At 50.4% G+C, this 13,248-nt stretch overlaps 1 protein-coding gene across 5 annotated transcripts in view; it reads right to left on the bottom strand.

Moving 5' to 3' along the window:
* The window catches only part of USP48 (ubiquitin specific peptidase 48), a 46,377-nt gene that overhangs the window by 20,568 nt on the left and 12,561 nt on the right, over window positions 1-13,248 (bottom strand). For all 5 annotated transcript variants that reach the window (XR_001414135.1, XR_001414136.1, XM_014962340.1 and 2 more), the window contains exons 12-19: window positions 11,222-11,422; window positions 9,798-9,912; window positions 8,899-9,029; window positions 7,472-7,543; window positions 3,580-3,704; window positions 3,303-3,425; window positions 928-989; window positions 174-284 (exon numbers count right to left, since the gene is read on the bottom strand). Coding sequence is in view for 3 of the 5 variants with exons in the window: in XM_014962340.1 (XP_014817826.1) it covers window positions 174-284; window positions 928-989; window positions 3,303-3,425; window positions 3,580-3,704; window positions 7,472-7,543; window positions 8,899-9,029; window positions 9,798-9,912; window positions 11,222-11,422 (940 nt within the window). In the remaining 2 variants the exon portion in view is untranslated. The remainder of the gene's footprint in view (window positions 1-173; window positions 285-927; window positions 990-3,302; window positions 3,426-3,579; window positions 3,705-7,471; window positions 7,544-8,898; window positions 9,030-9,797; window positions 9,913-11,221; window positions 11,423-13,248) is intronic.

The raw sequence follows: 13,248 nt of genomic DNA on the forward strand, positions 1-13,248 counted from the left end.
TTTTTTTTTTCTGATCCAGCATCCTTTGACAATTTAGATCTTGCCTCGCCTGAAGGTTTAGGTGGGCCTGAGAGAACGTGTGAGCTTTATTCAAGGGGAAGGATTTGCGTGGCCGCAGCACAGTGAGCACCCAGGAACGTTCCCCGGCACCCCGTGAGGAGAAGAAAACTCACAGTTTGGAATCTTCTTTGGTCATGGAAGCGTAGGTGAACATCAGCCCCCCGTGGGGACAGAGCAGAGCGCTGTTCCCCACCGAGGACACGGGGCTGCATCGCGTGGGCCTCCTGTGAGGGGCAAAGGAAAGGGGTTGGCAAAGCTGGGGTCAGGTTCTTGCTCACAAACCACAGCCTCTGGAGGCAGCCAAGGAGAAATCACAGGTGAGTATTTACAGAAGACATTCCAACAAGGGGAATATTAAGCTGCTACTGACGCGGAAATGGGATCCGCGTTCCTGCACGCGGCGAAACCGCTCCCCCATGGAGAAGATCATAGAATCATAGAATGGTCTAGGTTGGAAGAGACCCTTGGGATCATCGAGTCCAACCATCTCCCCTACTCTACAAAGTCCTCCCCTACACCATGTCCCTCAGCACTGCAAGATTTCCCTCTCCTGCCACCAGCAGCCCTTGGAAACGGGACTGAGCGGTGACCTTCGCCTGGGGTACAGCTCCAGACAGATGAAAAAAAAAAAAAACCTAATCAGGTTACTGATCTAATCCGACCATCTGGTTAAGACACAGCAAACAAGGAAATCCAGTTCCTTACAACGTATTACAACTGACAGGAGCCCTGCAAAAATCAGCTTCCGCGTTTCCGCGCCGGTAAATCGCAGGTACCCACACGCCACGCACGGGTTCAAGAGCAAAATCGTTACCTACAGCCTCTCAAAAAGGAATAAAAAGCACCAAAAATCTCAAGCCAAGTTACCTGACAAATTTCCTCCATTCTTCTACAAAGAACTGCGAAACAATATACAGCTCATCTGTCTCCTGGAGGTGAAAAGAGGGGAAAAAAAAAAGGATCCTTTTTAATTAATCCAACAATAGAGAAGCGATGACTGTTCAGCTTTTTCTGCAGGGCTCATTCTCTGGGAGATCTCGGCGTTCTTACCATGACAACTCCATCCGAGCGCGCTGGGAAAGCCAAGGAAAATAATTTGGGATCAAGCACTAAGCACTTACGTTACTAATCTCGTGTTTATTACAAAGTTAATTTAGCTTTAGATCCAATTACCTTTAATTCACTGCAGGAAACGGTCATTTCCCCTGGAGCAGCTACAACTCCCCAGCGCCGTGTTTTCCCTCGGGGTCCAAAGCAGACTCTGCACCCCCAAGTGTGGGGTGAGACCACCCCAACCCACCTCATTTGCTTCACCCAGCAGCAAAATCCATAAGTTTCTCCTCTGGGCAGCAGTGGGGATTGAAAACCTCAGCCCCACACCCTCCAGAGGCACCTTTTTTTCAGGATAAACAGTTGTTTTCCTGTCCCAACCCATTTGCCGTGGGACAGGCTGCTGGACCACACCAGAAACCATCTCCATCCTAAGAGCTGGGTGACAGAATCACTTCCAACGCTCACCTACCCTCGTGACTTCCCCAGATTTAAGGGCTCATTTCATCTTTCTGCAAGAAAATCCAACACACCTGAGGAATATATATGTATTTTTAAAAATTTCCTTCATCTCCTTTAGATTAAACCACTCCCCTTGTTTTCTTCCTCGATCCTCAACTCTTTTTGCATCAGGAAAACTCAAAGGGCTTGAGGGAAAGATCCTCAGCTCTATTTTATCAGGAAATTCAAAGAGAGGGGAGGACACAGCCTCGCTGCCTGAGGAGACCTCTGTATTTTGAACTAACCCACGGTGATGGGCTCCATTTCCATCACCTACAAAAGCAAACCCAACCAGATACTTCCCACCAGTAGGACCTGGCACCTCTCCAGCTGAGCACTGAGCGTTTCCCATTTAAACCCCTTTTTTGGGACTCCCCGGTCCTGAGACACGGATCCGTGTTGACCTCAATATTTATTCCTGGCTGGAGAAGGCACCCGGGAATGGCAAAGTGCCCTCCCACGTAGGAGTGCCCCAGACAGACCTTGGCAGGACCCAAAAGTCAATCATTAATCGGCGCCTCGAGATGTCTGGGAGCCAAGGCCTGGAGCCAACAGCCCGTGCCATTTCTTCTGAGCCTCCTCGAAGCCCCAGGAAGATCCTGCAGAGCTTCAGGATGGTACCAGGGACAAGCTGTTAGGAGGGGTCTCACACCACCACCGCTCCTATTTCACAGAATCACAGAATCTTCTAGGTTGGAAGGGACCTTAAAGATCATCTTGTCCAACCATCAACCTAACTCTGACAAAAATAGTCACCCACACAACAAACAAGGAGCATCATCACTAAACCAGACCTCCCAGCACTACATCAACCCCTCTTTTGAACACCTCCAGGGATGGGGCCTCAACCACCTCCCTGGGCAGCCCATTCCAAGGGCTGAGAACCCTTTCCGTGAAAAAATTTTTCCTAATATCCAGCCTGAACCTCCCCTGGCGCAACTTGAGGCCATTTCCTCTCATCCTGTCGCCTGTGACTTGGGAGAAGAGACCGACCCCCACCTCTCTACACCCTCCTTTCAGGGAGTTGGAGAGAGCAAGAAGGTCTCCCCTCAGCCTCCTCTTCTCCAGGCTGAACACCCCCAGCTCCCTCAGCCTCTCCTCACAAGACTTGTGCTCCAGACCCCTCACCATCTTTGTCGCCCTTCTCTGGACCCGCTCCAGCACCTCTATGTCTTTTTTTATGGTAGGGGGCCCTATTTGTGGGGCTCCAGCATTTAGGGAAGCCCCTCTGAGCTCTCACGATGTAGGATGATGCCAGAGAAGATGTGAATTTTGCCTGACTGGTGGAAAAAGCCTGGCCCATGTAGGAAGGGGGTGGAAAAGCACCTCCACGGGGCGCGGCTGTGCCGTTTCGGTCCTTCTCGGGGCAGATTTACCCACAGCAGCAATATTGTGGCTGCTTATCTCGCTGAGCCGGGGCCAGCAACGGCAGTGCTGGCACACGAGCCCTTCTTCTGTATCAGGAGCAGGGCATCAGGCCAGGGCAGTTAATTGGGGGAAATCACACCTCGGCAAACACCCGTGTCTGCTCTGCTGGCACCGCCTCCCCAGCGGCAGCTGCGCTCTCCCTCTGACCAACCCACCAGGCAGTCTCTCTCACAGGTGGAATAAAAATTTTTAAGAGGGATAAAAGCTCAGAAAAACCTCCCCCCAGACCCACTACGCTCCCCCCGTCGCCCTCCTTCCCGTACCTGAGGCCAGCTGCCCAGGCAGGGTCTGCATTTGTCGTGGAAGAGGTTCTGGAGAGAAGTCTTCTGCTCGCTGGCCATCATCTTATGCAGAGCTTCGTTCTCCTCCCCTTCGCGCTCCAAAATCTGCACAAAAACAGTTAATTACCCCACAGCTTCAGCTCCCAGCTGTTATTAAGAGGTGACAATACTTTCCTCCACCACATATTGAAAGAAAAGCAGAAATATGACTGTGTATTTACAGCCAACCAAAGGGTACCGTGATGTGGCTTTCAAATACCTTGCACTGGGAACAGCACTCTTTGTTATTCGGGAATTCGGGGGCCTTTGGAAAATATTGCTTGAGTTTCTCCCAGGCTTCCTTGGAAACCACCCTCCGCTCGTTCTCGGAGATGCAGAGGTCACCTGTGGGGAGAGAGCCAGGAGAAGGGCTTTGCTCTGGGGGGGCTCGGGGATGTTTTGCAGCCCTGACTAGATGGGAGAGATTAGAGGGTGTCAGCCAAGGCTGTGTCAGCACACACAAAGTCACCTTCAACTTCTTTATCGCTTCCTTGTTTGGACAGCAACAAAAAAAAAAAAAAAAAAAAGACTTTAATTCATATAAATGCCCTTTAGAGTCCCAAGCTCACGAACCTGAGCAGCTGATCAAATACCAACAGCAGCAAAGAGATGCTCAGGAATTACAGGACAGGCCAAAGAGGGCACGGGGCTACTGTCTCCAGGTCCTGGCTGGCCATAGGGACATTTTTATGGCTACTCCACTTCCCAAGCTGCAGGCTAACCCCATGCCCCACGGAACAGGAGCCAGGGGCTTTCCACACCCTCGAAAAACAAAATCACCACTGGATAATCTCAGACGGCTCCGTGTGCCCTGTCTGAGCACCTCCAAATGTGGGCAGGATGGCTTGTTCACCCTAAATCTGCTCTAGGGAATAATTGGGGTGCCGAGGTGGGGAGCAAGATTGACCAGCTACCCCCGGACAACTCGCCTGCTGTGGTATTTATCCCAATTATCAAGAAGCTCAAAAAAAACCCAACCCAAACCTCCAGAAGAAGATTTTTAGTGCAAGGAGTTTGTCATTTTAGTGACAGTGGCAGCGGAAAGGCTGAGAGAGCTGGGGCTCTTGAGCCTGGAGAAGAGAAGGCTGAGGGGAGACCTTCTTAATGCTGACAAGTGTCTAAAGGGTGGGTTGAGGGAGGATGGAGCCAGACTCTTTCCAGTGGTTCCCAGTGAGAGGACGAGGGGCAACGGGCACAAGTTGGAACATAAGAGGTTCACTCAAATATGAGAAAAAACTTCATCACAGTGAGGGTGACAGAGCCCTGGAACAGGCTGCCCAGGGAGGGTGTGGAGTCCCCTTCTCTGGAGATCTTCAAGCCCCGCCTGGATGCTCCTGAGGAACATGCTCTGACAAGCTCTAGGCAATCCTGCTTCAGCAGGGGAGTGGGACTGGATGATCTCTATGGTCCCTTCCAACTCTAAAAATTCAGTGAAATTCCATGAAAGGACACACTCGTGCTTTGGAGATGGTGTGTGAGCCTGATGGACACGCATCCCAGCGGCCAAACAGGGCCTGGGAAAACCTGGAGAAGGAGAGGGCTGGGGGATGTGAGCGGGGCTGACGATGGCCAAGGGGAAGAAGAAGAGCATTCCCTGTGGGATGGCAGCCAGGAAGCGACGGGAGGGCTGTGCCAGCCAGGAATCTGAGGAACAGTCATCACAACACCGGGGTTGGGACACGGCCTGGGAATAGTCACACCTCAACGGGGATTTCAGGGAAACGAAACAGCAACCACGGAGTCGCTGCGTTCAGCAAAGGGCACTGATCTCTTATTATCTCTATTTCTGTAGCCCGGAGAGCTACAGAAAAGAAAAGGCTCCTTCCTCCCCACCCTCCAGGAGCTCTTTAACATGACAAGTGGCTCCTCAGCCCCAAGGCCCCGTCAGCTTTCCTGGCTCCAGCCAAGAGCTGGATTTCTGCCAGTCCCAAAAGGGGAAAAAAAAAAAAAATAGCAACGTTCCCCTCCTGCTTTTCCTCTAATAAACACAGGTCAGGCTGGGCTGCTTCATTTGGCCACTTGTTCTTCTTCAAATGTGACCAAGTGGCCCAGCTTTACCAACAGGAGGAGGCAGGACCAGGCTGCTTTCCAAAGGATGGAGAGAAAAAAAAATAAAAGCCCCACGAGCTCGTACAAATAAGTGCCCTGACACCGTGTGATTAATGAAAACAGGTTAATACGCTGTTGAGGGAAAGAGGTGGAAAAAAAAAAAATCAGATCGGGGTGTGCGAGGAACAAGTGCTTTGCCATCTGGAAGAAGATGATCCAAACCACCGCGCTGACCCCGCTTCCCCCCTCCCGCCATCCAGAGAACACGTTTTGGGCACGGACATCAAAGAAACCTTCAGCTGGTATCTGGAAAAAATTATTCGCCGGGGTCGGGCAGCTACCGGAGAGGGAGAAATTGCAGCAGAGATGCAAAGGGACTTCTGGAGGGAAGGCCCGGATGGCATTTCTGGAGCCCAGCCAGACCTCACAGAGAAAAGAGCTGGCTTTTCCAGAGCCTGCCACCACCGAGGCAGGAACTTCCTCCGCAGCCAAATTAAAGCAGGGGGACCGAGACTGCAGATTTGCTGATACGCTCCAGAGGGAAATTTTAAAGGTGGGAAGGTTGTTTTTCCTGTAAGTAACTCGGAGGTTGGCTCAGGAGGATGAAATCTGATCTGCCAGCGGCCCCCATATTTAATGTTATTTATTCCAATATGACCCAAAGTCACAGATCAACGAGCGATTTACCAGCGTAATATTTTCAAAGGCCTATTGGCCTATTTTTATCATGTCTGGCTACATTAAATGTTTCATCACCCCGCTGCACGCTTTTATTGAGCAGCAGCAGCCTCCTGGCGATAGGAAACACGGCGTTAAAGGCTGTGAAAAACAGCAAACGCCCTGACAAAGTGCTTAACCCACTCGGCTTTATCAAGCCATTACTCTACATCCTTGATTAGCCTTGATGACAGGAGGTGTGCTGCTAATTTATGGCGTGTTTCTTTCTTACTAGGAAGGAGACCGAGCATCCCTGGCAGGGAAATTTATGGCTCCGAACGGAACTCACTGGAACAGTTGTGTCTGGGAGCGACACACAAGCTTAAAAAAAAGTGAGATTTAAAAGACAGGGTAGGCAAGGATGGAGCTAATGAAGCGTCACGGAGCAAAACAACCACCATCGGGTCAAAACCTTATGTAAACAGACACCAAAGCCCAGCAGGTTGGGAAATCGATATCCTGAGCTCCCACATAAACCCCTGTTTCTGCAGTTGTTAGGTAAGTGCTCCTGTTTTCCTGTAAACCCAGAGAATAAATGGGAGGGATGGAGCACCTCTCCTATGGAGACAGGCTGAGGGAGCTGGGATTGTTCAGCCTGGAGAAGAGAAGGCTCCGGGAAGACCTTATAGCGGCCTTCCAGTACCTGAAGGGTGCCTATAGAAGAGCTGGGGAGGGACTCTTTGCCAGGAGGTGTAATGACAGAACAAGGGGAAACAGTTTTAAATTGGAAGAAAAAGGATTCAGATTGATCTCAGGAAGAAATTTTTTACTCTGAGGGTGGTGAGACACTGGAACAGGTTGCCAAGGGAAGTTGTGGCTGCCCCATCCCTGGAGGGGTTCAAGGCCAGGCTGGATGGGACCTTGAGCAACCTGGTGTGGTGGGAGGTGTCCCTGCCCAGGGCAGGGGGGCTGGAACTCGATGATTTTTGAGGTCCCTTCCAACCCCAACCATTCTGTGATTCTATGAAATGGATGCTCCCACCTTGACTGTTTTAATCCCACCACTGCCAGAGCTTCCAAGAGGCTGCAGACCCTTGGGTGCTGCCCTCGCTCCGTCACGTCACCTGGAGATGGGGCAGGGGAAGGGATGCTCCCAGCATCTCCCGCAGCATCTCTGCCCTTACAGCCCCTCCCGCTGCCCTGCCAAACCTGGACCGCAACGCGACGGCGCTCACAAACAAAAACTGGAAGTTCGAGCATCAAGAAACACCAGGCAAAGGAGAATCAAGTGCCTTTCCTCAGTAACTACTCATTTTGGCCTTAGACGGAGCAAAGGCTACAAGGTTAATGCCTTGAGCAGTGGGCAACAAGAGAGATATTCAGCTCCATCCCCCGTAGAGACTTACCATGTGGGCAAACGATGTCTTCATTAAAATTTAATTCCTCTTCCTCCTCTCTCTTCTCTTCATTTGATTCATCTAATTAAAAAAAAAAAGAAAAAGGAAGAAATAATACAAGAAGATTGCACAGAGTGCCCCTCCCAAGGAAAGGGAAAAAAAAAGTCTTTAGGGGAAAGGAGCACGGTTGCATTTCAAACTGCGGCAAAACCCTTAACCCAAGGGAGACTTTGGAAGTAAATTTGTTATTCTCAAATGCCTTGGCCCCCGGGCAGGCGGGATTACAGCCCACAGGCCACGGAGGAGCCCTTTGAAGTGCAGGGAGCACAAGTCGGCCCTTTGTGAGATTACAAAGGACGCATTTGTTCCGGCTAAAGCACCCCAGGGGTTCCCTGCTCCTAAAGATCCCAGAGTTTAACCTAAACACAGGCTAGGTAAGAGCACAGGGAGCAGAAACCTTCCTGGCACCAAATTAGTCTGCTCTTTGCCTGGAGGACACTGATCTAAACCAGATGCTGCCTGAGAAACCAAGGGGGAGCCTGCCAGGGGGCTGCCAACCCCACAGTAATGTAGAAATTTGTTAATGTAGAAATTCTAGCGAAGCAGCACAGCTCCAGAGACAGCAGCCTTGGCCACCGAACTGGAGCATCAGAAACACAATGAAGTGTTAGTAAGAGTCTCTAACGAGCCGCCTAATGAGCAAGTTGGCTGGTGAGCAACTCAAACATCCTCCTGGGAGTTGCAACCTGTTGTGAAACCAGGGTCAGCACCCAGGAACGAAGCGCCCTTATCAGGAGGGCCAGGGTGCTCAAGATCAATGCCATTAGCCCATCATCGCCCTTTCAGTCAAACAACCTCACTGCCCTCAGTTATGAAATAAAAAGTTCCACAAAGTATCCAGTTTCCAAAGGTTTAAAGAGCAAATAAAAAAATTAAAAAAAAAAAAGCAAGCAAATAAAAACCCCATCTATTCTCACAGACTCTTAACTCCACAGAAAAGAGTCCAATTCATGATTATTTTTTTTTCCCAGGCTGTATTTTGCCGGAGCTGCTTTACCAGCTGTGCTGTTCCATCCACAGACCTTCCCAATAAACATCTTCATCCCTTCCCCAAGGTAATTTTCATGTTTCTTCCTCCCCCCTGTGCTCTCTCATTCAGATAAAAGCGGATGAAAAGATCATGTGTCTGGGCTGGTAATTTTGCACAGCTTTGAAAAACTACTTATTACCTCCTTCTCCTTCTCCGCGTACGAAGATCACCCAGCACTTTTGAAGCTTATCAAATAAAAAGCTCTTTAAGCGAAGGGGCTTTTTATTTGATTTATTATCCTTTCCTCCCTACTCATACAAGGGAAGCAAAACAGCTCCAGTGTGGAACACCTGACGTGTCTTTTGTTGGGAGGTATCAGTCAGAGCTGGTGGGTCTCTGCAACTACCTTTGTTTTGTGCGTTTCCATTCATTTTGCCGTTACTGTGCTCTGCCTCTTCGTCTTGCTCATTTAATTGCTCCAGAGCCAGCTGACGCCAGCTCCGCAGGGACGCCTTCCCGACCCAAAACCCATCGTTCCTGCAGAGAGAGAGAAAAGCACCGGCAACGCCAATCACAACTCTGAACTTCACTGAATTTTAGAGTTGGAAGGGACCATAGAGATCATCCAGTCCAACTCCCCTGCTGAAGCAGGACCACCCAGAGCTTGTCAGAGCATGTTACTCAGGAGCATCCAGGCGGGTCTTGAAAATCTCCAAGGAAGGGGACTCCACACCCTCCCTGGGCAGCCTGTTCCAGGGCTCTGTCACCCTCACCGTGAAGAAGTTTCTCCTCATATTTGAGTGGAACCTCTTCTGTTCCAACTTGTGCCCATTGCCCCTTGTCCTCTCACTGGGAACCACTGAAAAGAGTCTGGCTCCCTCCTCCTTCAACCCTCCCTTGAGATACTTGTAGGCATTGATAAGGTCTCCCCTCAGCCTTCTCTTCTCCAGACTAAAGAGTCCCACCTCTCTCAGTCTCTCCTCATAAGGGAGATGCTCCAATCCTTGAATCATCTTTGTTGCCCTACGCTGGACTCTCTCCAGCAGTTCCCTGTCTCTCTTGAACTGGGGAGCCCAGCACTGGAGGCAGGATTCCAGTTGTGGCCTCCCCAGTGCAGAGCAGAGGGGGACAATGACCTCCCTTGACCTGCTGGCTACACTCTTCCCTATGCAACCCAAGATACCATTGGTATCTGTTCACTTTCGGAGCCCAAACAGTACAATCTTTAGGAAAAAAAAAAAAAAGCTATTTAAGTACTAAAAAAATCATCTCTGGTGATGTTTGAAAGCGTCAGGACTTACATACCCCTTGACTGTTATCTTCAGCAGGTTTGTCACGGTTTTGTAGTCTTCGTTTAACTGGTTTTTCAGGCGCAGGATCCGACACCTCTCCACGACACACTCCTTGCAAAGTGCTTTGACTGGGGTGAGGGGGAAAGAAACACAATTTATGGCACCCGTGGCCGAGCCCCTCGCTGGTTCCAACGCCCTCAGACAGGTACGTGCTGACTACCCTGCCATTTCCCACGTAGAGGAGGAGATCCCTGGGGTTACTGCCAGATCAGGCCACATTTGAAGCTTAAATAAGCGTAAAATGCCTCAGATGAGGTGTGATCTGTTCCGCCAGCTTCACAGCTCTCCAGCCCCCATATCAACAGTTTGCAGTTCCAGCTGTGAGCCGGGTCACGCCAACACACAGCCAGGAGATCAAGAGGCAGGGCGGGTTAGGCATAAGAAAAGAAAGAAAAAACCCTCTTGTGACACTTTGCTACTTAAAACTGAAAAAAAACAACCCTCCTGCAAATCTGCACCGGACCAAGAGGTGGAAACCCTAGAGCTGGGGTTGTATTTTCATCCGGGAGCAAGAGGGTTGCATCCGGGAGCATTGGATCCATCCCTCCCAGCTGTACTCAGCCCAAAAACCTGCAGGCAATCTTCCACTTCACTAATAAACACTGCCCTGGTTTTCTTTTCCCCCAACAAAGGCTGCCTGCGTCACCGCAGCCTCTGCCGGTCGCGGTTCTTCCCGATAAGCTCCAAGTAGGAGCTGAGCTAATTTGGTCTCAGTGGGAGTCATCGAGCGCCTTTATAAAAGAAAACCAAGCTCGGGGCTGGGTTCAGGGGTGCCCAAAGACTGCAGGGGCTGGGCTGACCCCAAAAATCAAATTGTGAGACAGGTGCCCGTGCCACAAGCGTGAGGGCTCACAGGTACGTGTGTCCCTGGCGTGGGGGGGCTCAGCACAGGCCGGGGGTGAAGGACACTAAGTGAGAGAGCAGAGACCCACACACTCCCCGAGACGCTGCCCACGTGGGGTCTGCAGGTGCTGCAGGCACGGAAAATCATTTTCCATAGTCTGGGAGGGGGTGCTGCAGGTGCAAGCTTTGTTATTTTCCACAATTAGCTTCATAAAACCATTCAAGTATCAAATTTTCCGACTTAAAAGGCACCGTTGCTTTCTGAGGAATTCCTCCAGGCTCAGCTCCTCCCAGAGAGAGCAGGACTGGGGCTGACCCAGAGCTGCCATCAGCCCAACTGCGTTTGTTTGAACGCTAACACAATCAGGTGAGATTAAAAAAATCATAAAAATCACCCGGAAATAACAGCGCAGCACAAAAGCTACGCGCGGAAATAAAGTTACGGTGATAAAGGATGGGGCTGGGACCAGCACAAGGCTCTAAACCATATCCAGAAGGTGACTGGAAAGGGCCTTTTCCAGCCCAAGACCTCACCGTTGAGGCGGGGCCCTCCTCCGTATCTCCTGTAGAAGAAATCGGCCACGTACTCCGATATCCTCTTCATGATGGGTATCTTATCGGGATGGAGCTTGCCGTGGGAGCAGAGGCAGGCGGTGTTGTCGATGGGCTTTGGAGGAGTGGACTCATCCAGCCATTTCTGCAGCCACTCCAGAGAGATAAAGTCGTATGGGGAACCTGGGAGGGGGGGGGAAAAACCAGAAAAAAAAACACAAAGAGAAACAAGCCCGAGCGTGTCAGCGAATCCACCATCCGGCAGAAGGTATTTTATAATTACTCTGATGTTCAACAGTACTTTTAAAAAATTAATAATGTATGGCTGTTGATTAAATCACCATGGTACAAGTTTTCAAACATGTGATAGAGCTTCCCCCCCTCCAGTTATCATCTCTGTATGGCAGATTTGGAAGACAGCAGCGAGGTGAAATCCAAATCTGCCAGAACGAGGGGTCATTTCCAATTCCAGCCATCGCTATCGCAGAGCAGAGCTCTCCGAGCAGGAGCTCTCTCAGATTATTAAGCCTTTCAGGGTTTATTGGAGAGCAGTCGAGGGGAAAGATTTTCCTATCGTCCATCGAGGGACAAATATAACATTTAAATGATGAGACATTAAAGGCAACCACAGCAAATAGACAAGGTCAGTGCTCGCCCCGTCCCTTCAGCGCCCAAAATGTCCGTGTTATTCCAGGAAATCTGAGTGAGAAATGCTGGCACATTTTAAGATTTACAGTGCAAATGGGAACCTGCTCACAAATTTGAGAGCGAGTGTGATTTTTTTGGGGGGAAGAGAGCAGGAGGCTCCCCCTTTGTTTGCCAAAGGAGACACCTGGCATGAAGCCGAGGTTCAGGGGTGGGTCAGAACAGCTTTAGGTCTCGGTACCAAGACCTGATATTGATGTGCAAACCCTTCTGTGAGACAACTGGGAATTTAGGAGGAAATTAAACCCATTCTGTGCTGGCAGGAGAAGGGCAGCTCTGAAACCCAGGTGAAACATGACTGTTAGTTGCATTTAACACAAATCCTTGATTTTTCATAGAAAGAAGCGACAGAGAAGTGATGGAAAAAGACTCTGGATCTTTGGGAAGTCGGGCTTCAAACCCTCTGCAGGATAAATCGGCGGCGTTTTCATCTTACACAACACCATCACACACAGCCCTGACCTCCAGAGAATTGCAAGGCTGTCAGAAACGGTTTGCTAGTTTGGGATGAAAGCTGCCTCCCCCGGAAAAGTACATTTTTCTGGGGCAGGCTACACAAAGCTGGCAGAAAACACGTCCTGCGCAGCTGCCGAGAGAATCCCCAGCTCCTGTGGGATGGGACCCGGAGTGGGGCTGGGATCTGCTGCCTCCAGCTGTGCCCCACAGCGGGTGCCCTTCGGGTCCTGCTGGCTTCAAACCGGGGCAGAGAAGCTTCCCTCGCACCTGCAAAAAACACCTTTTTTTTGTGATTTATTCCTCTGTGGTGTCAGAAATGCCAGGAGCAAACGATTCTCCTTCTGCTGAGGGAGAGAGAAAACCCCCTGGAGCTGTGCCTGATGCTCCCTTCTCAGGGCAACTCAGGGCAGGCTCATCCCTCCACCGCAACTTTGACTTAACAGTGACATTTTAACACTGCTCAGACTGCAGGGACTGGGGAAGATGAGCTGTGACACCCTCCCCACTGCGAGGGAAGTGCCTGTTGTCTGCACACCCTGGGTTCATAAATCCAAGAGCAGACATTCAGGGGAGCCAAGGAGTCTGTTCTTCCGCTACTCGAATCCCGCTGCTGGTTCTTGAGCATCGAGCAACAAATATTAAGAGCTAAAAATCCAATTGTCTGCCAGGCTACACAATTAAACACATTTTAAAGCAGTTAATTACAGAGTTCCTCGAGTTTTTAGGAGATGCAGGCAGCAGAGGGAAATTCCCCATGCTGGATGGGCAGAGGAAGTGCCCCTCTGCTTGTTTCATAGAATCACAGAATTGTCCAGGCCGGAAGGGACCTCCAAAGGCCATCTAGTCCC

This window comes from Calidris pugnax, unplaced genomic scaffold (assembly GCF_001431845.1).
Source record: "Calidris pugnax isolate Ruff unplaced genomic scaffold, ASM143184v1 scaffold1058, whole genome shotgun sequence".
Taxonomy (NCBI): Eukaryota; Metazoa; Chordata; class Aves; order Charadriiformes; family Scolopacidae; genus Calidris; species Calidris pugnax.